The sequence below is a fragment of the Ranitomeya variabilis genome, chromosome 8, assembly GCF_051348905.1.
Source record: "Ranitomeya variabilis isolate aRanVar5 chromosome 8, aRanVar5.hap1, whole genome shotgun sequence".
Taxonomy (NCBI): Eukaryota; Metazoa; Chordata; class Amphibia; order Anura; family Dendrobatidae; genus Ranitomeya; species Ranitomeya variabilis.
In genome coordinates, this window is record NC_135239.1 from 101,372,821 (window position 1) to 101,398,882 (window position 26,062).

Sequence of the window (26,062 nt, forward strand, 5' to 3'; positions counted from 1 at the left end):
AAGAGATGATTGTCATCTGACACAGCACTCTATGTGCATCATTTACTGTATGAAGGCTGGAATCTGAGGTGCTGTCAATTTGTGTATTCTGAAGCTAGTAAATGATGAATTTATCCTCTGAAGCAGAGGTCATTCTTGGTCTTCATTTCCTTGGGAGGTCCTCACGGTGCCAGTTTCATGATAGCGATTGTTTTCATGACTGCACTTGAGGATACCTTCAAGGTTTTAGCAATTTTCCAGATTGACTAACCTTCAAGTCTTAAAAGTAATGATGAGCAGTCCTTTCTTTCTACTTATTTGAGCAATTCTTGCCATAATCTGACTTAGGGCTCGGTCACATGAGCGTGTAACTAGGATGAGTGCTCTCTTACGTTTTATTGGATGGATTGAAGTCGGCTCAGTGTTATACTATGGGGGAAGTGCTGATCTGCTATTTTTCTCTTATGTTGACTTGGTATGAGAAAACAATTCCAGCCTGCTGCGAATGCCCCTGGAATTCCGATCATGCATATCCATGCAAGTTTATGGGTTCATGTGAAATATTGGACTGCACTCGGATGTCATCCCAGTGCAAGCCAACATCAGCAGCCTCAGACAATGGAGAAAATGGAGACATTAAGTTCTCCATCTTCTCTGCACCTGTGCTGCCATTCTCTCATGTGAGAGAATCAGATCACACTCAGATGACACTCGGATAAACTCTGACAGTATGAGCTAGGTGTTATTAGCAGAATCAGGCAGTTTCTCCCAGAAAGAACCTACGGCAGCGTAACCCCGGCCTCAACCTACGGCAGCGTAACCCCGGCCTCAACCTACGGCAGCGTAACCCCGGCCTCAACCTACGGCAGTGTAACCCCGGCCTCAACCTACGGCAGCGTAACCCCGGCCTCAACCTACGGCAGCGTAACCCCGGCCTCAACCTACGGCAGCGTAACCCGGATATCAACCTACGGCAGCGTAACCCCGGCCTCAACCTACGGCAGGGTAACCCCGGCCACAACCTACGGCAGGGTAACCCCGCCCTCAACCTACGGCAGGGTAACCCCGGCCTCAACCTATGGCAACGTAACCCTGGCCTCAACCTACGGCAGCGTAACCCCGGCCTCAACCTACGGCAGAGTAACCCCGGCCTCAACCTACGGCAGAGTAACCCCGGCCTCAACCTACGGCAGTGTAACCCCGGCCTCAACCTGCAGCAGGGTAACCCCAGCCACAACACAACTGTAGAATAGGGATCAGCAGTATGGAGCTGAGCATCAACACTGTCTTTGCTAAACATATCTGATGATCACAAACAATTTCTGGAGGCCGGTGATCCCAAATGTCAGCTCCTGACGAGGTATACAGTGGGGCAAAAAAGTATTTAGTCAGTCAGCAATAGTGCAAGTTCCACCACTTAAAAAGATGAGAGGCGTCTGTAATTTACATCATAGGTAGACCTCAACTATGGGAGACAAACTGAGAAAAAAAAATCCAGAAAATCACATTTTCTGTTTTTTTATCATTTTATTTGCATATTATGGTGGAAAATAAGTATTTGGTCAGAAACAAACAATCAAGATTTCTGGCTCTCACAGACCTGTAACTTCTTCTTTAAGAGTCTCCTCTTTCCTCCACTCATTACCTGTAGTAATGGCACCTGTTTAAACTTGTTATCAGTATAAAAAGACACCTGTGCACACCCTCAAACAGTCTGACTCCAAACTCCACTATGGTGAAGACCAAAGAGCTGTCAAAGGACACCAGAAACAAAATTGTAGCCCTGCACCAGGCTGGGAAGACTGAATCTGCAATAGCCAACCAGCTTGGAGTGAAGAAATCAACAGTGGGAGCAATAATTAGAAAATGGAAGACATTCAAGACCACTGATAATCTCCCTCGATCTGGGGCTCCACGCAAAATCCCACCCTGTGGGGTCAGAATGATCACAAGAACGGTGAGCAAAAATCCCAGAACCACGCGGGGGGACCTAGTGAATGAACTGCAGAGAGCTGGGACCAATGTAACAAGGCCTACCATAAGTAACACACTACGCCACCATGGACTCAGATCCTGCAGTGCCAGACGTGTCCCACTGCTTAAGCCAGTACATGTCCGGGCCCGTCTGAAGTTTGCTAGAGAGCATTTGGATGATCCAGAGGAGTTTTGGGAGAATGTCCTATGGTCTGATGAAACCAAACTGGAACTGTTTGGTAGAAACACAACTTGTCGTGTTTGGAGGAAAAAGAATACTGAGTTGCATCCATCCAACACCATACCTACTGTAAAGCATGGTGGTGGAAACATCATGCTTTGGGGCTGTTTCTCTGCAAAGGGGCCAGGACGACTGATCCGGGTACATGAAAGAACGAATGGGGCCATGTATCGTGAGATTTTGAGTGCAAACCTCCTTTCATCAGCAAGGGCATTGAAGATGAAACGTGGCTGGGTCTTTCAACATGACAATGATCCAAAGCACACCGCCAGGGCAACGAAGGAGTGGCTTCGTAAGAAGCATTTCAAGGTCCTGGAGTGGCCTAGCCAGTCTCCAGATCTCAACCCTATAGAAAACCTTTGGAGGGAGTTGAAAGTCCGTGTTGCCAAGCGAAAAGCCAAAAACATCACTGCTCTAGAGGAGATCTGCATGGAGGAATGGGCCAACATACCAACAACAGTGTGTGGCAACCTTGTGAAGACTTACAGAAAACGTTTGACCTCTGTCATTGCCAACAAAGGATATATTACAAAGTATTGAGATGAAATTTTGTTTCTGACCAAATACTTATTTTCCACCATAATATGCAAATAAAATGATAAAAAAACAGAAAATGTGATTTTCTGGATTTTTTTTTCTCAGTTTGTCTCTCATAGTTGAGGTCTACCTATGATGTAAATTACAGACGCCTCTCATCTTTTTAAGTGGTGGAACTTGCACTATTGCTGAATGACTAAATACTTTTTTGCCCCACTGTATCTGTCCACATGACAACCTGAAAGAAGCTGTGGAGAAAATGCCAAGGAGGTGTGAAGCTGTTATCAGAGTGAAGGGGGGGTACTTTAAGGAATCTAAGGTTTAATACAGTCTACTTTGGTCCACACCTTTACTACGTGTTTCCATATGTGATCTTTTGTGCTTCTGCTGACTTCAGTCTACAATGTACACATTCCAATAAGATCAAAGGAAACCATTTCATGGACAGGGAGATTATATATCTATCACTTTTTAAATAAGAAGCACCTAAGGTTGGGAGAGCAATTATCTGGACGTAAGACACAGACATGGCAGGAAACTCAGTTCAATAATGTGAGGTCCAGGACGACTGCTGTCAACTCCCTCTGGCTGTGATGTTACACTGTTGGACTAGGTCGATTAATTTTCCCTCCTGGTTTAATTTTCGGGTTTCTGTGCCTCCTCCGATGCAGGCTCCATTTACAAACACTCTAGGCACCTAAATACAAAACAGACAATCATGTAGCATTTTTCTATATTCGTAAATAACACATTGTTTTCGAAAATGGAAGCAGGTTTGCAATTAACTTTTTTTATGAAAATCTCATTGATCCTGTTTATTCAGACAAGTTCGCTCCATGTTACATCTCATAAATTACATTAAGCTTTAGCTGACATTTTTGCAGTGAGTGGAATTAAAGCTTTAAAGCAAAGCAAAAACTTATTTGTCACATGTTACAGTGTCATCTGCTATATACATCATGAATCCAAATACCCACAATGTATTATGGCTCCTATACAGTTTATAGTAATGAGGTTAACAACTATAACAAAAGTGGTTCCAAAGCGCTTTATGAAGAGCAGGTACTCACCCTCCCATTCTCCAGCGCTGGCTCACAGCCGCTGCTCATGTCCTTCTACCAGCTGCAGTGGAATCAGGACAACAGTGCACGTCACTGCTGCAGCCAATCACTGAGCTCTGTAGACAGTACAAAGCACTGACATCAGTGATCGGTCACAGCAGTGATGTTTCCAAGGCATTATATCTGCAGCCGACCGGAGCAGGGGCACAGAACCTGGACCAGGGGAGGGCGAGTACCTGCTCTGATGGTTATTTTACATGTATAAAATGTTTGGGGACCACTTTTGTTAAAAAGGAGAAACACTTTAAAAGCTTCTGTTTTTTAACCCCTTAATGACCAGAGCTTTTTTGTTTGTTTTTCGCTCCCCTACTTCCCAGAGCCATAATTTTTAATTTTTCCGTCAATATGGCCATGTGAGGGCTTATTTCTTGCGGGACGAGTTGTACTTTTGAACGACACCATTGGTTTTACCATGTCGTGTACTAGAAAACAGGAAAAAAAATCCCACACTTGTTTTTTGTTTGGCTTTTTTGCTAGGTTCAATAAATGCTAAAACTGACCTGCCATTATGATTCTCCAGGTCATTACGAGTTAGACACCAAACATGTCTAGGCCTTTATCTAAGTGGTAAAAACAAAATTCCACATTTTGCTTAAAAAAAAATAAAAAATTGTGCAATTTTCCGATACCCGTAGCGTCTCCATTTTTCATGATCTGGGGTCGGGTGAGGGCTTATTTTTTGCTGAGCTGACGTTTTTAATGATACCATTTTGGTGCAGATGCGTTCTTTTGATTGCCCATTATTGCATTTTAATGCAATGTCGTGGCGACCAAAAAAACGTAATTCTGGCGTTTTTAATTATTTTCTCGCTACACCGTTTCGCGATCAGGTTAATTTTTTTTTTATTGATAGATTGGGCGATTCTGAACGCGGTGATACCAAATATGTGTACGTTTGTTTTTTTTCATATTTAAAAAATTTTAATTTTAATTTAATTTTTTTTTTTTTTTTTTTTACTTTTGCCGTGCTTCAATAGTCTCCATGGGAGGCTAGAAGCTGGCATAGCCTGATTGGCTCTGCTACATAGGGGCGATCTGAGCATCGCTCCTATGTACAGTACAGACCAAAAGTTTGGACACACCTTCTCATTTAAAGATTTTTCTGTATTTTCATGACTATAAAAATTGTGCATTCACACTGAAGGCATCAAAACTATGAATTAACACATGTGGAATTATATACTTAACAAAAAAGTGTGAAACAACTGAAAATATGTCTTATATTCTAGGTTCTTCAAAGTAGCCATCTTTTGCTTTGATGACTGCTTTCCACACTCTTGGCATTCTCTTGATGAGATTCAAGAGGTAGTCACCGGGAATGGTATTTACTTCACAGGTGTGCCCTGTCAGGTTTAGTAAGTGGGATTTCTTGCCTTATAAATGGTGTTGGGACCATCAGTTGTGTTGTGCAGAAGTCTAGTGGATACACAGCTGATAGTCCTACTGAATAGACTGTTAGAATTTGTATTATGGCAAGAAAAAAGCAGCTAAGTAAAGAAAAACGAGTGGCCATCATTACTTTCAGAAATGAAGGTCAGTCAGTCCGAAAAATTGGGAAAACTTTGAAATTGTCCCCAAGTGCAGTTGCAAAAACCATCAAGCGCTGCAAAGAAACTGGCTCACAAGAGGACCGCCCCAGGAAAGGAAGACCAAGAGTCACCTCTGCTTCTGAGGATAAGTTTATCCGAGTCACCAGCCTCAGAAATTGCAGGTTAACAGCAGCTCAGATTAGAGACCAGGTCAATGCCACATAGAGTTCTAGCAGCAGACACATCTCTACAACAACTGTTAAGAACAGACTTTGTGCAGCAGGCCTACATGGTAAAATAGCTGCTAGGAAACCACTGCTAAGGACAGGCAACAAGCAGAAGAGACTTGTTTGGGCTAAAGAACACAAGGAATGGACATTAGACCAGTGGAAATCTGTGCTTTGGTCTGATGAGTCCAAACTTGAGATCTTTGGTTCCAACCACCGTGTCTTTACGCAGAAATGAATGGATGGACTCTACATGCCTGGATCCCACCGTGAAGCATGGAGGAGGAGGTGTGATGGTGTGGGGGTGCTTTGCTGGTGACACCGTTGGGGATTTATTCAAAATTGAAGGCATACTGAACCAGCATGGCTACCACAGCATCTTGCAGCGGCATGCTATTCCATCCGGTTTGCGTTTAGTTGGACCATCATTTATTTTACAACAGGACAATGACCCCAAACACACCTCCAGGCTGTGTAAGGGCTATTTGACCAAGAAGGAGAGTGATGGGGCGCTACGCCAGATGACCTGGCCTCCACAGTCACCAGACCTGAACCCAATCGAGATGGTTTGGGGTGAGCTGGACCACAGAGTGAAGGCAAAAGGGCCAACAAGTACTAAGCATCTCTGGGAACTCCTTCAAGATTGTTGGAAAACCATTCCCGTTGACTACCTCTTGAAGCTCATCAAGAGAATGCCAAGTGTGCAAAGCAGTCATCAAAGCAAAAGGTGGCTACTTTGAAGAACCTAGAATATAAGACATATTTTCAGTTGTTTCACACTTTTTTGTTAAGTATATAATTGCACATGTGTTAATTCATAGTTTTGATGCCTTCAGTGTGAAAGTACAATTTTCAGGTGTGTCCAAACATTTGGTCTGTACTGTAGCTAAATTACAGCATTGCTATGAGCGCCGATCACAGGGTGGCGCTCACAGCAATCTAGCATCAACAACCATAGAGGTCTGCAGGAGACCTCTGGTTGTCATGCCGATGCACCGACGACCCCTGATCATGTGATGGAGGTCAGCGTTGCGCGCATTTCCAGCCGGATGAGCTTGTTAAATGCCGCTGTCAGTGTTTGACAGCGGCATTTAACTAGTTAATAGGCGCGGGCGTATCGTGATTCCACCCGCGCATATTGCGGGCACATGTCAGCTGTTCAAAACAGCTGACATGTCCCTGCTTTGATGCGGTCTCACCACCAGAGCCCACATCAAAGCAGGGGTTTTGCCATCGGACATACTATTCCATCCGATGGCAGAAAGGGGTTAATATAGATCAAGAAATATTCACCAAAATAAAAATTTAATAAAGTGTTGTCCTTGATTTACTATGTACCAAAAAAATTATTAAAACCCCTTTAGAAGACTAATAAGTGAGGGGGGTGTGGCCAGCATCTAAAGGAGCAGGACGCGTTTTCCTTGAGCTCCTAAACTGGTTATAATAATCTACCTGAATCTACGGTTTTGATAACCCATCCTCAGTTTTATTTAACTCTGACTAACAACCCTTCACCCAGAGAACGTTTTCTGATTGTCTGGTATACAGCTCTGTGTCTTAGGCACAGTGGAAATCTTGGACTCACAGGCGGTACTTGGGGCCTGCCGGAGAGCCCCCTTTCTCGCCGGCTGATGCAGGAGGAAGAGGTGCCGGAGTGGACTACGGGGGTGAACCCCCCCTCATACCGTGAAGCCCCGGAGCTTATCCGGTTCGGATCGCAATCCTCGTGGAGCTGCTTTTCCCCTGCCGGTGTGAGAGGTGAATGGGGAAGCGCCATCTTGGATCCTGCGGCGCTGTGAGGTGAGCTGCTGAGCGATCGCGCCACCTCTGAGTGCGGTCCCCGCTCCCTCCACCCGGGACTGAGAGGCGCTGGTACCTCGACCCCGCGGTGTTGAACCCCGGAGCCTGATCCCCGCAAGTGCGGCCGCTGCTGTCCCTCGTGATCTCCCCCTCACTCACCTCGGCTTTCCAGTGACAGCGGCCCCTGGGAGAACCGGTGAAACCCGGACGTCTGTGATCCAGGTCGGTGGTCTGCTTGCTTCCTGGTCCTGGCTGGGGTCGGCTAGTGGGAACCTGGAGATCCCTTCCTCATCTCCGGTTCACTTTTTCCCGCCATTTACCGCCATCTTGTGCTCTCACAGCAGGAGCGCTGGTGTCTGTGTGTCACAGGGGTGAGAGCCCTGTTCCTCCTAAGCTACCCCAGGCACATCCCTGGTAACGGGGTGAAGGAGCGGGGAACTCCCTGCCAGTCCCGGCGCTGTCTTTTAATCATCGCTGGATGTGGGGAAAACCCCCATACACCTGAGCAATCCACTTCTGCAGATAATAACGGCACTCTGTCTCCTGCTGCCCCATACCCATCTACTACCATCTCTGAAGCTGGATGGGTTGTCTGCGGATAGTGTGCACAATATTCTCAGTATACACCAATATATAAAACTGCAACTTATGGTTAGACTATCACACATCTATTGACCATAGACACTTTTCCTCTCCTGCTGCCCTATATCTATCCGTTTAACTCCTACAGAGCCGGATTAACAACTACTGGATTCTATGTGAAATAAAACCTATAGACACTTAAATAGACATTATATCCTCTTTTTCTATAGTCATTTTCTTCAGTTTTTCTTTATGAAGTAGTCAGTACACCATGGAAAACGCTCAATAAGACATTATCTCCCTTTTCTGATCTTAGAGCGACACCTAGTGTCCATTCTGAATATATGCCTTACTTCTAATACAATGAGTAATTAAGTTTTTTCCTTTTTTGTCCAAGTTGTGATAGCCGGATTTCACGTTACAAAACGCTCTCAAGATGGTTAGATCACAAAAAGAACGTGAAAAATTAGCAAATAAAGCCATGGCAGATGAACAGAAAAAAGGTGCTCATGGTGCTCTTGACTCATATTTGAAAAAAAAAAGTGATGTTTCTCAGACTCCTACTAGACGCTCTCTTAAGAAAGCGATTTCCTCTGATAACATAAATGACTCCGACCTCAGTGAAGTTGACTCTGACAGTGATTCCACCACAGGAGACATAGCCCCTATTTCCAGAGCCTTCATGAAAAAACTGATGGCCCAAAACATGAAGCCACTTTTGGAGGAAGTTTCTGGAATGCGCTCTGACCTTCAGCACCTAGGCCACAGGGTTGAGTCTCTTGAAACTGCAAATGTCGATATGGCGGAAGCTGTGACCTGCCTAAACGATCAAGCCCTCAAACAGCAACAACACCTAAATGTAGCGTTATTGGCAGTTGAAGATCAAGAGAACAGGAGTAGAAGGAAAAATATTAGGATAAGAGGGGTTCCGGAGTCCTTTGCTCGGGAAGCCCTAGACAAAGTGGCAAACGAAATTTTCGCTAATCTACTGGGTCCAGAAAGAGCCTCAAAAATTACAATTGAAAGAATTCACCGCGCTATAAGGCCTAAACCAAAGTCAGAGGAACCACCCAGAGACATTATTTGTGCCCTTCTTAGTTATATAGACACAGCTGCTATCCTGGCAAGCGCTAGGGATCAAGACAAAATTCTATATGACAACTCACAACTACAGCTCTATCAGGACTTAGCCCCATCTACTTTGGCGAAAAGACGAACCCTAAGACCCCTTCTCTCCGCTCTGAAGGCCAAAAACTTGACATATAAGTGGCTATTCCCATTCGGCCTTGCAGTAAACTTCGCTGGTCGTCAACTTACAATTCGCACTCCGGAAGATCTTCAGAAAGCTTGGGAGACTCTAGACATCTCACCAATTGATATACCTTCCTGGATGCCAGTTGATTCCAATTGGAGCTTACCCCCAATGAAGAAACCTTTGGAGTGGTCTCAAAGGAAGAAACACTCTTCACCTAAAGTCAAGAAACAAGATCCCAAGAAACATCCACCATGACCATACTATTTTCTCTATTGTATTCTATTTGTAAAAATAGAGCAATTACTCAATTTGTTTGCTTTTCAGACAATCCCGTCTGCCTCTTTAAATTCTCTCTAAAATGCTATGTTTTGTTTTATCTCATTGCAACAGGCTAAATTACGACTTGGACTACCTTCGCCTATGTTAGGGTGTTCCTACCCGACCCCCCCCCCGCGATAGGTGAATGCTTGAATGTACACTTCCCTTTTTTTTTTAGGTACCGGGGTGGGAAAAATTCCTCTTCACAACATGACAAGTATGGATAGCAAGGTGAGCTCGGGTTCCATCACAGTTGCCTCTTTTAATGTTAAGGGTCTTAATGCGCCCGCAAAAAGAAATCAAATTTTCACACTTCTAAAGAAACAAAAAACTCATGTAGCCTTTCTCCAAGAAACACATTTTAAAAACAACAGAGTCCCTAACACTTCTTTCTCCCCCTATCCGATTTGGTTTAATAGTTGTAACTCTTCAGCATCCAAAGGTGTTAGCATAGCGTTAAAAAAAGGCCTTCCATTCTCACCCAGGGATACACTAAGTGATCACGAAGGGAGATACATATTTGTTAAAGGACATCTAGCCAATACCTTAGTTACATTCGCCAACCTTTATGCACCCAATAAACCTCAAACCCAATGGATTTTGAAAACATTGGAAGTTTTACAACTCTTCACAGAAGGGTTACTAATCGTAGGAGGTGACTTTAATATTACCCTGAATCCTGAAATTGATTCCTCTAGTGGTCTATCCTTTATTTCACAAAAATCTAGACGTAACCTGTTGAACAAATTATCCACCCTGCACCTTATCGACCCTTGGCGTACTATTCACCCCACCACTAAAGATTATACTTTTTTATCATCTCCTCATTCATCCTACCACCGTATTGACCTCCTTCTGATTCAGTCACGATCATTAAGCCTAATAAAATCTGCCAGTATAGGCTCAATCACAATTTCTGACCACGCTCCGATCTTTATAGATATCGCCATTGACACCTTACCCCGCCCCCCAACATCTTGGAGACTAAATGAATCCCTATTAGATAACTCACAAAACTTAGAAAAAATAAAAATATACGATCTTGCGTTATTTTATAGAAAATGTTACAGAAGGCCTACTAACACCTAACATTTGGGAAGCACACAAGGCGGTACTTCGAGGGGAACTCATATCAATCGGAGCCCACTCGAAAATACAAAGAGAAAAAGAGATTATGTCACTCCTGCATCAGATCACAATTACAGAACGTCTCCACAAAACATCTAACACTCAGAACCTGCAACGAGATCCCGTCGCCCTTCGCGGCAAATTAAAAGACTTGCTTAATATTAAATCTGCAAAAATCTTTATGCATTGTAGACATCGTTTCTATGTTCATGGAAATAAAAATAGCAGACTGACCTCTCATCTACTTAAAAAACAAAAGGATAATACATTTATAAAGCATGTTTACAAAAATCCAAATACGAAGGTAGATAGGTCCGAAGATATTGCAGAGACATTCAGACGCTATTATCAATCCCTCTACAACTTAGAGTCTCCCAACCACATGAATGATTGTTTAACCGCGGCGGACAGGATCCAAGATTTCTTGGCTCCGCTCTCACTCCCAAAAATCCAAGCCAAAGACCATGCGGCCCTTCTATCCCAGGTCACCTGTCAAGAAATTAGCGACACCTTACAAAATATGGCAATTAATAAGACTCCGGGCCCAGATGGTTTCCCGGTGTCTTACTACAAAAAATTTTCAGATTTACTCCTCCCACACCTGGCCTCTCTATTCAACTCCTTTCTTGCAGGACACTCTCCGACCAAACAGACTTTAGAAGCACACATCTCTGTTATCCCTAAGGAGGGGAGAGACGGTAGCCAATGTGGAAATTATCGCCCCATATCCTTATTGAACTCAGATTTAAAACTTTGGGCAAAAATCCTTGCTTCTAGGATTAATACCGTTCTAGAATCCTTGATTCACCCTGACCAGGTGGGTTTTGTAAAGGGCCGAGAGGGTAAGGACAATGCCACAAAAATTCTTTTAGCCATCTCACATGCCAGACGTTCCGGCATCCCGTTGGTTCTGCTCTCTACTGATGCCGAGAAGGCCTTTGATAGAGTCAGTTGGCATTACATGGTCTGCACTTTACGGAAGTTTGACTTCCCCCAACTTCTTATTGATGCCATCATGACTCTGTATTCATTTCCAACCGCTAGGGTTAGAGTCAACGGGCTGCTCTCGGATTCTTTTGAGATTGGAAATGGAACCAGACAGGGCTGCCCTCTCTCCCCCACCCTTTTTGTGCTGGTTATGGAGACTCTAATACAGAGAATACGACAGGAAGAGTCTATCAAGGGACTTATTATTAAACAAATAGAATTTAAAACAGCTGCTTTCGCAGATGACCTTCTGATCTTGATTTCAAATCCCAAGACTGCTTTTCCCTCTATTCTGAAACTCCTTGATGAGTTTGGAGTTGTTTCTAACTTCAAGGTTAATATGCATAAATCGGAAGTCATGAACGTTTCACTAGCAGATGAAGTAGCCTCAGAACTCAAAAAGTCTATCCCTTTCAAATGGCCCATCGATATGTTGAAATATTTAGGAGTCGATCTTACCACAGATCCCTCTACTCTCTATAGGCACAATTTTGAACCCCTTCTATCTAATATTCAAAAACTTCTTCAACCCTATGACCTTCCATATCTCTCATGGATTGGCAGGATAAATATAATTAAATCATACATCTTACCAAAAATATTCTACCATATGAATATGATACCTATACCCCTTCCCAAATCTTTTTTCACATCAGCTAACAGAGTGGTCAGGGGGTTTGTGTGGAGGGGCGGAAGAGCTAGACTTCCCTATAAAATTATTTTTCTCCCGAAAAAGAAAGGGGGCCTTGGACTCCCTGATTTTAAGACTTACTATCGGGCAATCCATTTGGCCAGATGGATAAATTTGACCAAACCTAAACCTGACCAAAAGATTCCTAACCTTGAGCTTTTGTTATTAGGAAAAGAGGCTGAAAAATATCTTTGGACCTCTGTCGCCCCCCCACGGAATTCATTGCAGAGAATAACTAACAATACCCTGGAAATTAGGAGAAAACTTATCCCAAACAATTGGCCACGATGCCTTTTCCTGGATAACATACCTTTGAAGTTCATACCCTGGCTCATTGATCCAAAATATATTGATGCATTTGACCTATGGGATTCCTTGCCACCCCTCCCAATTTCACACTTACTCTCTGATCAAATCAAATGCACAAACAGCTGGCCTCAGGATGCCAAAAAGCAACCCAGAGACTTTATACAAGTACATCATGTACGACACATAATCTCTAAACTCAAGTCAGACATCCAATATAACTCAGATTGGCTTTGGTTAGACTTCTTAATTAAACTTAACCCCATACCTCCTAAGTTAATATCTAAAATATATCATAACTTAATTTCCCCTAAGACTCAATTTAAACCCCTGTATATATCCTCTTGGGAGTCTGAGTTAGGTATATCCCTTTCCAATAAGGAGACTGAGAAAGTTCTGGGACACTCGCATGGGTTCTCAAGATGTGTTCTGCTGCAGGAGAATGCTTTTAAAGTCCTCTCCAGGTGGTATAGAACCTCTGAGTTAAGGCCCCGTCTCACATAGCGAGATCGCTAGCGAGATCGCTGCTGAGTCACAAGTTTTGTGACGCAACAGCGACCTCAGTAGCGATCTCGCTATGTGTGACACGTACCAGCGATCAGGCCCCTGCTGCGAGATCGCTGGTCGTGTCGGAATGGCCTGGACCTTTTTTTGGTCGTTGAGGTCCCGCTGACATCGCTGAATCGGTGTGTGTGACACCGATCCAGCGATGTCTTCACTGGTAACCAGGGTAAACATCGGGTTACTAAGCGCAGGGCCGCGCTTAGTAACCCGATGTTTACCCTGGTTACCAGCGAAAATGTAAAAAAAAACAAACAGTACATACTCACCATCTGTTGCCCGTCAGGTCCCTTGGCGTCTGCTTCCTGCTCTAACTGCCGCCGTAAAGTGAGAGCACAGCAGTGACGTCACCGCTGCGCTCTGCTCTCACTGTACGGCGGCTCAGTCAGAGCAGGAAGCAGACGGCAAGGGACCTGACGGGCAACAGATGGTGAGTATGTAGTGTTTTTTTTTTTTGGTAACCAGGGTAAACATCGGGTTACTAAGCGCGGCCCTGCGCTTAGTAACCCGATGTTTACCCTGGTTACCCAGGTGCTGCAGGGGGACTTCGGCATCGTTGAAGACAGTTTCAACGATGCCGAAGTCGTTCCCCTGATCGTTGGTCACTGGAGAGAGCTGTCTGTGTGACAGCTCCCCAGCGACCACACAGCGACAAAACAGCGACGCTGCAGCAATCAGCATCGTTGTCTGTATCGCTGCAGCGTCGCTGTGTGAGACGGGGCCTTAACTCTATCATCTGGGCCTCTCTGACTCGCCTCTTTGTTGGAGATGTTTAAAGTCTAGGGGCTCTTTAGCACATATTTTCTGGTATTGCCCAGTTATCACTAAATTCTGGGAAGATATTTTTCAACGTCTCCGACAGATCGGATTAATAAAACAGAACCTAACTCCACAAGAGGTCCTACTATCACTCCCCTCGAAGTCATATAATCCTAAAGGTACCGTCACACTAAACGATATCGCTAGCGATCCGTGACGTTGCAGCGTCCTGGCTAGCGATATCGTTTAGTTTGACACGCAGCAGCGATCAGGATCCTGCTGTGATGTCGCTGGTCGCTGAATAAAGTTCAGAACTTTATTTGGTCGTCCGATCGCCGTGTATCGTTGTGTTTGACAGCAAAAGCAACGATACCAGCGATATTTTACACTGGTAACCAGGGTAAACATCGGGTTACTAAGCGCAGGGCCGCGCTTAGTAACCCGATGTTTACCCTGGTTACCAGCGTAAAATGTAAAAAAAACAAACAGTACATACTCACATGCGTCCCCCGGCGTCTGCTTCCCACACTGACTGAGCGCCGCAAAGTGAAAGTGAAACCACAGCACAGCGGTGACGTCACCGCTGTGCCCTGCTACTGCCGGCGCTCAGTCATTGCAGGAAGCGGACGCCGGGGGACGCATGTAAGTATGTAGTGTTTGTTTTTTTTACATTTTACTCTGGTAACCAGGGTAAACATCGGGTTACTAAGCGCGGCCCTGCGCTTAGCAACCCGATGTTTACCCTGGTTACCCAGGGACCTCGCCATCGTTGGTCGCTGGAGAGCGGTCTGTGTGACAGCTCTCCAGCGATCAAACAGCGACGCTGCAGCGATCGGCATCGTTGTCGCTATCGCTGCAGCGTCGCTTAGTGTGACGGTACCTTAAGAAACGTGACCTTCTTCCCCTTCTAATAGCTGCAGCCAAACACCTGATCTCCTTACATTGGAGACAAACGACTCCACCTCACATTAATGAATGGGTCGCAAAAGTCCAGGACATCTACAGGATGGAAGAATTATCTAGCTGGGATTCACGTACACACGATAAATTCTTCCGTACATGGTTACCGTGGCAACTAGCAGCTCTAGCTACTCCATAACGCGGCACTGTGATGGACCCGGATATAGCTCATTATAACTCATTAACCGATTTAGTTGTATTAGACACTTTTCTTACCACTGTCTCGCTGTCAGTCAAGACTGCCTAGTTTACTCTCTGTATGTTTTTTGAATTCTTTTATTGTTCGTTGTTATTGACCTTCGAGACATTGAGTGGGGAGTTATATTCTTAGCTACTTCACCCCCCCCGGTACAATCCCCCCCCCCTCTTTTTTCTTTTTTGTTTTCCTGCTCTGTTACCCTATTAGATTTCCTTGGGATACATGGATCGAAAACTGTAACCTAACAACTTAGACCAGTTATTATTGCATATTTACCCAGAATTGTGGACTCCTTCGATGCATAAGCTGAAAACTGAATTTTTTCCTTGTCATTGTATCTTATGTCACTTAGATTCATGTACTTTTGTTCTTGTTTGTTTGTTTGAAAATTTGAAAATAAACAATTTAAAAAAAAAAAAAAAAGAAGACTAATAAGTGCATTGAGGTGTTGAAATAAGTAAAATAATTCTGGTTTCTGTAAGCAAATAAGGACGAATAAATGTATTTTGCTCCCTTGCAGATTGTGTATGATATTTGCTGGTAAAATGTAAATTTCAGACTGGCCACTAGATGTCAGCAGCATCTGCATTTCACCAGCACAATAACTAATCTACAGGTAAAGTGGGCCGACCACCGAGTCCAGACATACAGCAGTCATACAGTACAGGGGGCAACTACTATTCACAATATAGCCAAGTCACAATGTCCCAACACAGCATGAAGTACTGCTCAACACGTCTGCTGCAAGGATCATTTTCACACTTTTTACAAACACAGAAACAACCTAAAAGGAAATGTGTTTTAGAGGAATGTGACTTTAAATAGAGCCATGTGCTGGCTTAAAATGAAAGGATGAAGAATAGGGAGAAAATGAAAGGTTATCAGCAGTGCTCGGTCCCAGCACGCAGCAGTCATGGCTGTGATCAGTACCCTGCGGAGCACATTTGCAGGCGGAGCGGGACGTCCGTCAGCGGCACTGAGCGCACCTAGGACAGGTCAGTGCTGCAGCCTGGAGCAGGACTGCATAGAAGCAGAACACCTTTATTTTCGGCCCCCTCTCCACCCTTCTCCACATTCCTCTTTACATATTTCCTATAAATTCTAACGTAATATTTCACATTAGTTCCCCACACCCATGCTTTCACTTGTGTGTATACATTCCCCTGAACTAGATAGACAAAAAATCTCAATGATCCAGATGCCAAGAAACATTTTAGTCACAAAGCCAGTAAGTGACAACATTAGGAGCACGGAGTGATTAGATCTGAAGCTGCTCATATTCTGCCTCATTAGTAGAAATAGGACCGCCTTCATGAATAGAACAGTCCACATATTTATTCTGACTGGCATGGGGACGGGATGATAACTAGAAGAAAGGTTCTGGAATGAATCCCTAGAAGCTGGAGAGGAAACATTACAAAGTATGCGATCGTTCATCCCGGTGTCACTTTCAGCCAGGGCCGCCATTAAAGGGAATCTGTCAGTAGAAACAACCCTCCTAAGCCTACTATATGGGCATGAGGGTCATAGGAGGCTGAATAAGATGACACCTTGATATCTGTGATCTAATGTCTTATTCCACAGAAATCCACATTTTTCTTATCTGTAAATAAGCGGTTAAGATCCATGGGTCGGACACTGATCTCCCTGAGAATCTGCCTCCAGAGACTATTGGAAATGAAAGCAGGTGTTACCAGTGTGAGACATGTAATGGCCGACAGTCTGCGCTCCTCATCTAGATGTCTACACTGGTAACTCCTCCTTTCATTTACAATAATCTCTGGAGGCAGATTCTCATGCAGATCAGTGTCCGACCCATGGATCTTATCAGCTCATTTACATATAAGAAAAACGTGAATTTCTCTGAAATAAGACATCAGATCACAGATATCAAGGCATCATGTTATTCAGCATCCTATGACCTACATGCCCATATAGATGGATTAGGAGGGTGGATCCTACTGACAGGTTCCCTTTAACCCCTTTACCTCCCGAAGGCAGTTTGCACATTAATGACCGGGCCAGTTTTTAAAATTCTGACCACTGTCATTTTATGTGGTAATAACTCTGGAACGCTTCAACAGATCCCGGTGATTCTGTTTTCTTGTGACGTTTTGTACTTCATGATAGTGGTAAAATTTGTATGATATGACTTGCGTTTATTTGTGAAAAAAATGGAAATTTGGCAAAAAAAAAGTTCACAATTTTCCAACTTTGAATTTTCATGCACCTAAATCACAGAGATACATCACAAAAATACTTAATAAATAACATTTCCCACATGCCTACTTTACATCAGCACAATTTTGGAACCAACATTTTTTTTTGTTAGGAAGTTATAAGGGTTAAAAGTTGACCAGCAATTTCTCATTTTTACAACATTTTTTTTTAGGTACCACATCACATTTGAAGTTATTTTTGAGGGGCCTATATGATAGAAAATACCCAAGTGTGACACCATTCTAAAAACTGCACCCCTCAAGGTGCTCAAAACCACATTCAAGAAGTTTATTAACCTTTCAGGAACTTCACAGGAATTTTTGGAATGTGGAAAAAAATGAACATATAACTTTTGATTAAAAAAAAAAAAAGATCCAATTTTTTCTTTTATATATTTTGACAAGGGTAACAAGAGAAAATGGACCCCAAAAGTTGTTGTGCAATTTCTCCTGAGCATACCGATACCCCATATGAGAGAGAAAACCACTGTTTGGGCGCACGGCAGAGCTCAGAAGGGACTTTTTGAATGCAAAATGTACTTTACAATTTAAATTTACAATTGTGACGCCATGTTGCGTTTGGAGACCCTCTGAAGTTCCTAAACAGTAAAAATCCTCCACAAGTGACACCATTTTGGAAGCTAGACCCCTCAAGGAATGTATTTAGATGTGTGGTGAGCACCTTGAACCTTTATGTGCTTCACAGAAGTTTATAACGTTCAGCCGTGAAAATAATAAAATCACATTTTCCTCACAAAGATGTTATTTTAGCATTTTCATAAGGGTAGTGCAATTTATCCTGAGTAAGCGGATACCCCATATGTGGGGGAATACTACTTTTGAGGCACAGTGCAAAGCTCAGAAGGGAAAAGGAGCCATATTGGAGTGCAGATTTTGCTGGAATGGTTTGAGGGTGCCATGTCACATTGGCAGAGACCCTGAAGTGCCAGAACAACAGAATCCCCCTATATGTGATCTCATTTCACAAACTACACTCCCCAATGAATTCATCTAGGGGGGCAGTGATCATATTGACAGCACATGTGCCTCACAGAATTATATACACTGAAGAAAGAATAAATTACATTTTTACTACTAAAATGTTGTTTTAGCCCCAAGTTTTTAATTTTTCTAAGGGCTAATGGGAATTTTTTAAACAACAAACTGAGGTCCATTTTTTCCTGTGTGTGCCAATACCCTGCATGTAATCGGGAAAGGCACAGTGTAAAGCTCAGAAGGCAAGGAGTGCCAGATTTTACTGTTATGGTGTGCAGGTGCCGTGACCCATTGGTAGAGCCCATGAGGAGCCAGAACAGCGGAATCCCCCATAAATGACCCCATTTTACAAACTACTCCTCTCAAATTCATCTAGGGGTGCAGTGATCATATTGACACCACAGGTGTGTCACATAATATTATATCATTGGCCAGTGAAGAAAAAATAACTACATTTTTACAACCAAAATTTTGTTTTAGCCCCAGATTTTACATTTTTACACAAGAAATGGGTAAAAATGGCACAAAACTTTGTCCCCCAATTTCTACTGAATGTGGCAATACCCCATATGTGGCTGTACTTAGCCATACGGAGAGACTCAGGAGGAACGGAGCGCTATTTGCCTCCTGGAGCGCAGATTTTCCTAAAACAGTTTGCGGACTCCATATACAGAGCCCCTAATTGCTAGAAGAGCAGAATCCCCCCTCAAGAGACCCCATTTTGGAAACTATACACCTTGGGGAATTTATCTACAGATGTAGTGACGATTTTGACTCCATGGGCATTTTCCATAAACAAGCAGTAATGAATGTTACCGAGTGAAATTTGTAAACTGTCCTTGTAGTGACCAGTCCGTTATAATCACCAGTACGTTGCAGTGACCAGTACGTTATGCCCAGTCCGTGCTTCTAGAGGCGTGCATCCGCGAGTTAAGCAGGCTCTCATCGCTTCAGAAATGCCAAATGTGGACGCAGTATGTGGTTTAGGTACACTGTGGGGCTCAGAAGGGACGGGGCATTTGGATTTGGGAGCGCAGAATTTGCTGAATTTCTTTTGGCGAGTGAGGAGCAATTTCGCTTTTCCAGAGTCTTTGTGCTACCAGTAATGTGGAAGCCCCCTATATTTCCATTAACAGATGACAGACCTGAGTGAGGGCTTGCTTTTTTGTCGATTGAGAATTTATTGTGGATTATTTATTTACTGTGGATTTATTTAGTCTGTGGATTGGTGGATTTATTGGGAACATTTTACATAACATTTGTGATCACATTTATCCGGCGCTCTACGCTGACCACTTACTTTGGGGTTTCAATCTAAATCTCTGAGTGACATGACAGATGAAACCCCCGAGGGATCCATTCACTATAATGAGGCAGCAGAGTTACTCTGGACTCCATCTGGCCTCTGTTCAGCGGTGTCCTTCTTTAAAGAAGTACACAAAACTGTGACCGACAGCACTTTCATGCAATCCAAAAAGACAAGACACCGCAGGATCACAGGTCAGACGGCATCCACAGTGCCTCCATCTGCCTCATTATATGGAATCTTTCACCAGGGGTTCCGTCTGAATCACGTATTTCAGAGATTTACACGGGAACCCCGCTGGAAGCGCTCAGTGCAGAGCGCAAGATAAATGTGTGCCGAGCCTTACTGAGATCTTTATGAGGCCGAATGAAAAAAATCAACAGCAGGTGACGAATTGGTTTTATTTTTTATGCTGTTCCTTGTGCGGTATAAGTTAATAGGCAAGTTTATTCTTCGGGTTGGTGTGATTACAGCGATACCAGATTTATAGCAGGTTTTTATCTTTGGCTGCTGTCACACACTAAAAGGCATTTTTAGTGCAAAAAATAGTCTTTGCATCACCACATTTTGACAGCTATAATCTTTCCTTTTTTTGGCCCACAGAGTCATATGAGGTCTTGTTTTTTGTGGGACGAGTTGATGTTTTTATTGGTACTATTTTCAGGCACATGACATTTTCTGAGTGCTTTCTATACAATAAAAACTTTTATAGAAAAAATTATTTTTGCATCGCTTTATTCTGAGAGCTATAACTTTTTTTACTTTTCTGCTGATGGAGCTGTATGGCGGATTGTTTTTTTGCGGAACAAGATGCCGTTTTCAGAGGTGCCATGTTTATTTGTATCCGTCTTTTTGATTGTAGTTTATTCCAGTTTTTGTTCGGCGGTATGATAAAGAATTGTTTTTTATTTACTTTTTATGGTATTCACTAAAGGGGTTAAAGGGGTGGGACAATTTTATAGGTCAGGTCGTTGTAAATATGTTTACTTTTATTGTTTATATATATTTTTTTCATATATTTATTTAATGTATCTTGATTTTTTTTTAAATATTTTAGATATTTACATTATTTTTTTAACTATTTTTTGTCCCATTATGGGACTATCATTTTTTTGAAGGCTGATCGCTTGTACAGCATGGGGATGCACAGGATCCCCATGCTGTAGAAACTGTCAGCTCTGCACTGACAGAGAAACTTGCTGATCATGCACTGCACATGATCAGCAAGTTTCCTAGCTCTGGTGACCCGGATGTCGTCACCACGACATGATCGGGATGCAATGATCAGGACTCCGCGTTACGCTGCAGGGTGTCCGATCTAAAGGCAAAGGAGCTGTCAGCCCTCTGCCTGCTCCTGGAATGTGGCAATCGCGTTTGATCGCAGCATTTCGGGGGTTAAAGTGCTGAGTGTCAACTGTCAGAATCAGCTGACACCCAGTGGCGATCGCCCGCAAACCTCCCGTGTGCGAGGGCGGTCCCAATGACGTAATAATCTGTCCTTGGTCAAATAGGCCCAGGTCACATGGACGGATTATTACGTCTAATGTCAGAAACGGGATAAGGGAGTGTGACAGATTAGAGACTGTCAGACAGTAAAGAGAGAGTCGCTTTCTTCCTCCCACTTCTGCGCAGTCCCTCAGCAGCGCCTCCTTCCTTGGTCTAATGAGCATCACTCTTTGACTATTCTCTAAATGCAGGGGAAGATAAATAAACTGAAAAATCCCCAAGAACAGCCCCTGCAGATTATACAGAGCTGACATGTTCCAGATTTGTACTCTAAACACTGGGCCTCCGCCAGCTGCATGACCGGGTGGCAGCGGATCACTGGAGATGTTGGGTGATGGATGACTGTATAGCTGATATTTATTACCTATCCTAAAAGCAGGTCATCAATATCTTAATCCTAAACAATCTTTGAACCTGCCAGTCTACACCTTCACCATATAGTTGCTGCTGCATTATGAATCCAGTCGTCTAGAACCAAACATCATCTGAATGAAAAGTTTACTCGGGCTCTGTTCACACTTCTGTAGGATGCTATAGCAAAACACTTCAAAAGACCACTATTTTTTGGCCGACACTTGGTGACAGATGTTTTCTTCCTTTCCATAGTCTTTGCTCAACCCATATTAAGATATGAATTTAACATTACCAACAAAGAAAAAACAGGATTTTTGGTTGCTTACCGTAAAATCTGTTTCTTGGAGCCTCCATTGGGGGACACAGGAACCATGGGGTGTATGCTGCTGCCACTAGGAGGCTGACAATATGCAAATAAAAAAGTTAGCTCCTCCTCTGCAGTGTACACCCCACCGACTGGCATTATACTCTTCAGTTAGTGAGAAAGCAGTAGGAGATAAATAACAAGGTTGAAAACCATAACCACAAACTTGAGAAGTCATAGAACATAAAAACAACATAAAACATTGGGAGGGTGCTGTGTCCCCCAATGGAGGCTCCAAGAAACAGATTTTACGGTATGCAACCAAAAATCCTGTTTTCTTTATTACCTCTCATTGGGGGGACACAGGAACCATGGGACGTCCCAAAGCAGTCCCAAGGGCGGGAAGAAACAGACTTCCATCAGGCCAGAGGGCTCACCACTGCCGCCTGCAAGATCCTTCTGCCTAGGCTGGCATGCGCCGAAGCGTAGGTATGGACCTTGTAAAATTTGGCGAACGTGTGGATGGAAAACCAGGTTGCCGCTTTGCAAAGCTGTAGGGCGGAAGCCCTGTGGTGCACCGCCCAGGAGGCGCCAACTGCCCGGGTAGAGTGAGCCTTGATCCCAGGAGGGGGCACTCTGGTCTTGACCCGGTAAGCCTCCAGAATAGCTGTTCTGATCCAGCGAGCAATAGTCGCCTTAGAAGCCGGCTGGCCTCTGCGCGAGCCATCAGGAATGACGAAAAGAGAATCCGTCTTCCGGAAAGTGGACGTTCTATCCAGACAGATCTTCACTGCCCTGACGAGGTCCAGCTTGTTCAACGATCGCTCCAGAGGATGAGTCGGAGCTGGACAAAAAGAAGGTAGAACGATGTCCTCGTTGAGGTGGAAGGTGGAAACCACCTTAGGAAGAAAAGAAGGCGGAGGCCTGAGGACCACCTTGTCCTGGTGGATGACCAAGAACGGAGGACGGCAAGACAGGGCCGCCAGCTCGGAAACGCGGCAGATAGAAGTGATAGCCACAAGAAAGGCCACCTTCCAAGATAGAACTGACAGGGGAACCTCCCTGAGAGGCTCAAAGGGGGAAACCCTCAGAACGTCCAGTACCAGGTTTAAATCCCATGAATCCACAGGGGCCCTGTACGGAGGGACCGCGTGGGCTACTCCTTGAAGGAAGGTCTTAACCTGTGGTCGGGAAGCTAAAGTCTTCTAAAAAAGGATGGAAAGCGCAGAAACCTGGCCCTTTAGGGAACTAAGAGCAAGGCCCGAATCCAGTCCTGCCTGAAGGAAGGCCAAGATGGAAGGCAGGGAAAAGGACATAGATGAAACGCGGTTGGACTCGCACCAACGGAAGCCTTCCAGGTACGATAGTAGATCCTGGAAGACGAAGGCTTCCGAGCCTGAATCATGGTGTGAATCACCCGGTCCGAAAGGCCGGACGCTCTTAGAACTGCGGTCTCAACAGCCACGCCGTTAAACTGAGCGACCGAGAATTCGGGTGGCAGATCGGACCCTGAGACAGCAGATCGGGCCTGTCTGGAAGGCGCCAGGGAGCGTCCGCGAGAAGATTGACGAGCTCCGCGAACCAAGCTCTCCTGGGCCAATCCGGGGCGATCAGAATGACCGGCACCCCTTCCGCTTTGATCTTTTTCAACAGTTTGGGAAGTAATGGAAGGGGTGGGAACAGGTAGGGCAGCACGAACTGTGACCAAGGAATGGCCAGAGCGTCGATGCCCACTGCGAGACGATCGCGAGACCTGGAGACGAACTGCGGAACCTTCCTGTTCATTCGAGACGCCGAGAGGTCCACGTCTGGAGTCCCCCATCGAAGACAAATCTGATGGAAGACCTCCGGATGCAAGGACCATTCCCCTGCCGCGAGACCCTCGCGGCTGAGGAAGTTGGCGGCCCAATTGTCCACCGCGGATATCACCGGAACCGTCGCCTCTGCCCAGAGGAGGATCTTGGATACCTCGGCCAAGGCGCTCCGAGTCCCCCCTTGATGGTTGACATATGCCACCACCGTGGCATTGTCTGTCTGGATTCAGATAGAAAGGCCCCTGAGAATCCCTTCCCAGTGACGAAGGGACAGAAAAATGGCCCGGATCTCGAGGACATTGATCGGCAAGGTTGACTCTTGCGCCGACCAGCGGCCCTGTACAGTCAGGTGGCAAAACACTGCACCCCAGCCGAGCAGGCTGGCATCCGTCGTCACCACTTGCCAGTGAACTGGAAGGAAGGACCTGCCCTGGGAGACGAGAGGTGACGTGAGCCACCAGTTGAGAGACCGTTTGACCCGGGAAGAGAGTCGGATCGGGCGGTCCAGGGAGAAGACAGACCTGTTCCACTGAGACAGGATGGCTTGCAGAAGAGGTCGCGAGTGAAATTGGGCGAAGGGAATCGCTTCCAATGTTGCTACCATCCTCCCCAAAACCTTCATGGCCGATCGGAAGGAGGGAGACCGAGGGCCCTGGAGCACGCGTATGTCCCGACGAAGAATGGATCTCTTGTCTTCGGGAAGAAAGACCTTGGTCCGACGGGTGTCGAAGAGCATGCCCAGAAAAATGATGTGCTGAGAAGGAATAAGACAGGACTTCTTCCGGTTGACCAGCCACCCGAAATGGGCTAGGGTGTCGAGAACGATGGACAGGCTTTCGTGGGCCTGAGAAAAGGACGGAGCCTTGATGAGGATGTCGTCGAGGTACGGAAACAGAACAGGCCTCTGACCCTCAAGATGGCCATCAGCGCCACCATGATCTTCGTGAAAACTCTTGGGGCGGTTGCAAGACCGAACGGCAGGGCGATAAACTGAAAAGGTTTCTGAAGCACTGCAAAGCGCAGGTCGGTGATGTCCCGGGAATATCGGAACATGGAGGTAGGCGTCCTGAATATCTATGGAGCACAGAAATTCCTGAGCCTCCATGGAAGCAATTACTGAACAAAGGGATTCCATCCTGAAGTGTTTCAGACGGACTCTTCTGTTCAGCAATTTGAGATCCAGAATGGGACGCACTCTGCCGTCTTTTTTCGGTACCACAAAAAGGTTTGAATGGAAACCTGTGAACCGTTCTTTTTCTGGGACGGGAACGATTACCCCGGCTTCGAGGAGATACGCGATGGCTGCGAAGAAACCCGGAACTAGAGCGGGGTCTCTTGGAGGTCGGGATTGGAAGAAACGATCCCGGGGTCGTGAAATGAACTCTATCTTGTATCCCGAGGATACAACTTCCCTGACCCATGCGTCTTCTACCGAGGAGATCCAGATGTCCCTGAAGAAGAGGAGACGGCCGCCCAGCCTGGGAGGTGGGCTGACGACTAGCCGAGAGTCATGCTGAGGTGGTTCTTCCAGTCCTGGACCTGGAGGACCTACCCTGGGAGTAGCGAGGACGCCAGGAAGGAAGGAGTGGGCCTAAAGGATACCGTCTTCTTCTCTTGACGGGCCTGTGGCCTCTGTTGCTGCTGGGAGAAGGAATTTGATGCCGCGAAGCGCCGAAAAGACCGACGTCTAGGAGGAGGGCGACGGGGCTTGGCCTGGGGAAGAAGAGAACTCGTGCCCCCTGTAGCGTCCTTAATGATTTGGTCCAGCTTAGAACCAAAGAGACGAGACCCCTGAAAAGGCAGGCTGGTGAGGGACCTATTAGAAGACAAATCCGCCTGCCAGGCCTTAAGCCAAACAGTCCGGTGGATGGCAACCGCGTTGCTGGACGCCTAGCCGCTGTCCGGATGGAACCCCGTCCAGAATGCCCTGACGGAGCTGTTTGGCCCATTTGGATATGGATTTTGAAACCCAAGTGGAAGCAAAGGCCGGGCAAAGACTAGCTGAGGCCGCTTCAAAGGCTGATTTTGCGAAAGATTCTATGACTCTGTCGTTAGAATCCTTCAGAGATGCTCCGCCGGACAGTGGGAGGACTGTGTTGGTGGACAGTCTGGAAACTGGAGGGTCCACCGAAGGAGAAGCAGTCCAATTAGCGGTGAGCTCCGGAGAAAAGGGATATAAAACGCCAAGTCGCTTTCCTCTCTGAAAGCGTCTGGTTGGGTTCTCTCTTTCTCTGGTCATAATCTCCTCGAATTCCGGGTGAGGAGCAAAAAACTTGGAAGGTGGTTTAGCACGTCTAAATGAAACCGCCTGATCTGCGGGTTCTGTAGAGGACTCCTTGATGCCACAGGTTAGATTTATCGCTCCAATGAGATTCTGAACCATATCCCTCATGGTAGCGATTTGGTTCG

General features: G+C 45.2%; 1 protein-coding gene across 2 annotated transcripts in view; it reads right to left on the reverse strand.

Moving 5' to 3' along the window:
• Nucleotides 1-2,932: 2,932 nt before the first annotated feature.
• Nucleotides 2,933-26,062, reverse strand: part of GLRX2 (glutaredoxin 2) — a 56,397-nt gene continuing 33,267 nt past the window's right edge. For both annotated transcript variants that reach the window (XM_077277799.1, XM_077277798.1), the window contains exon 5: nucleotides 2,933-3,428. In XM_077277799.1, the coding sequence (XP_077133914.1) occupies nucleotides 3,306-3,428 (123 nt within the window). In that variant the 3' untranslated portion in view covers nucleotides 2,933-3,305. The remainder of the gene's footprint in view (nucleotides 3,429-26,062) is intronic.